This window comes from Galeopterus variegatus, unplaced genomic scaffold, assembly GCF_000696425.1.
Source record: "Galeopterus variegatus unplaced genomic scaffold, G_variegatus-3.0.2 Scaffold1976, whole genome shotgun sequence".
NCBI lineage: Eukaryota > Metazoa > Chordata > Mammalia > Dermoptera > Cynocephalidae > Galeopterus > Galeopterus variegatus.
Window position 1 is genome coordinate 288,112 of NW_007728087.1, and position 1,320 is coordinate 289,431.

The window sequence follows — 1,320 nt, forward strand, 5'->3', positions numbered from 1 at the left end:
AAGAATGTAGAACTAAAGTTTGTGAATTCACTCAAAAGACAATTTGAATTTAGTGTAGATTCCTTTCAAATTATTTTAGATCCCATGTTAGACTTCTACAGTGACAAAAATGCTAAGCTAACCAAAGAATCCTATCCTGTTGTGGTAGCTGAAAGCATGTATGGAGACTTCCAAGAAGCAATGACACATTTGCAATACAAGCTTATATCTACCAGAAAACCTGAAGAGATAAGAGGTGGTGGCCTTCTTAAGTACAGCAACTTGCTAGTTCGTGACTTCAAGCCAGCTTGTGAAAGAGAAATCAAGAACCTGGAACGTTATATGTGTTCTAGATTCTTCATTGATTTTCCTGATGTAACAGAACAGCAAAAGAAAATTGAATCTTACCTCCGCAACCATTTCATAGGTGAAGAAAGGAGCAAATATGACTACCTTATGACCTTGCGTGGAGTTGTGAACCAAAGCACTGTTTGTCTCATGGAACATGAAAGAAGACAGACTCTCAACATGATCACATATATGGCTTTAAAAGTACTTGGAGAACAGAATATTCTTCCCAATACAGAAAATGTAACTTGCTTTTATCATCCTGCCCCATACTTTAATGCTCAGGGAGGGTACCCAATATATTATGAAACATCTGAGCCACCACCCATTTTCTTCCATCCATACCATCCGCTGTACTTTGATGTGCAAAATGATGTGGTTCAAAAAGCACACATATAACAGAAACTTTGCTTTAATTAAACACCTCTTAAGAGCAAGTTTCTAAGTTCTATAAAAATCAAGATCTATTTTTATTTTTTATCCAGTTACCAACTATTTTGCATCAATTCCAGCGTAAACCATCATAGTAAATATAATATCATCTGTGAGCTGGCAACTTTAAATGATTTTCAAATGTTATTGGCTAGTTTTGAGAACTTTTAAATGCTGTGGACCACTTGAAATGATTTTCAAGTCTGAATGACTACTTATGACTTTCAAATTTACTGTGACAAATACATTAGAGATGCCACATCTTCGACTGAAATATAACAGACTTATGTTTTAAAATCCAGAGGCATAGTGAAGACAAGTGCCAAAATGTTTATATTCAATCTGTTTCTTTGTTACAGTCACTTTATTTTTTCTAGTGAAAATACCACTGAAGAATTTTTAATACTTAACAGAAATGCCTAATTTCAAAGACAACAGATTCAGAGGCATTAAAACATGGACTTTGCCAGCATTAATTTTGTTTCCCAATTAAATTTGGTTAGATACATAATCCTACTATAGTTTGAAGGAACACTGGAAGAAATGGTTCTGGAAAACACT

The 1,320-nt window shown here is 34.3% G+C and overlaps 1 protein-coding gene across 1 annotated transcript in view; it reads left to right on the forward strand.

The window, feature by feature from the left end:
- The window catches only part of LOC103596297 (protein FAM46D-like), a 1,700-nt gene extending 974 nt beyond the window's left edge, over positions 1–726 (forward strand). The window contains exon 3 of the mRNA XM_008579899.1: positions 236–726. Coding sequence (XP_008578121.1) covers positions 236–726 — 491 coding nt within the window. The remainder of the gene's footprint in view (positions 1–235) is intronic.
- The last annotated feature ends 594 nt before the right edge of the window (positions 727–1,320 follow it).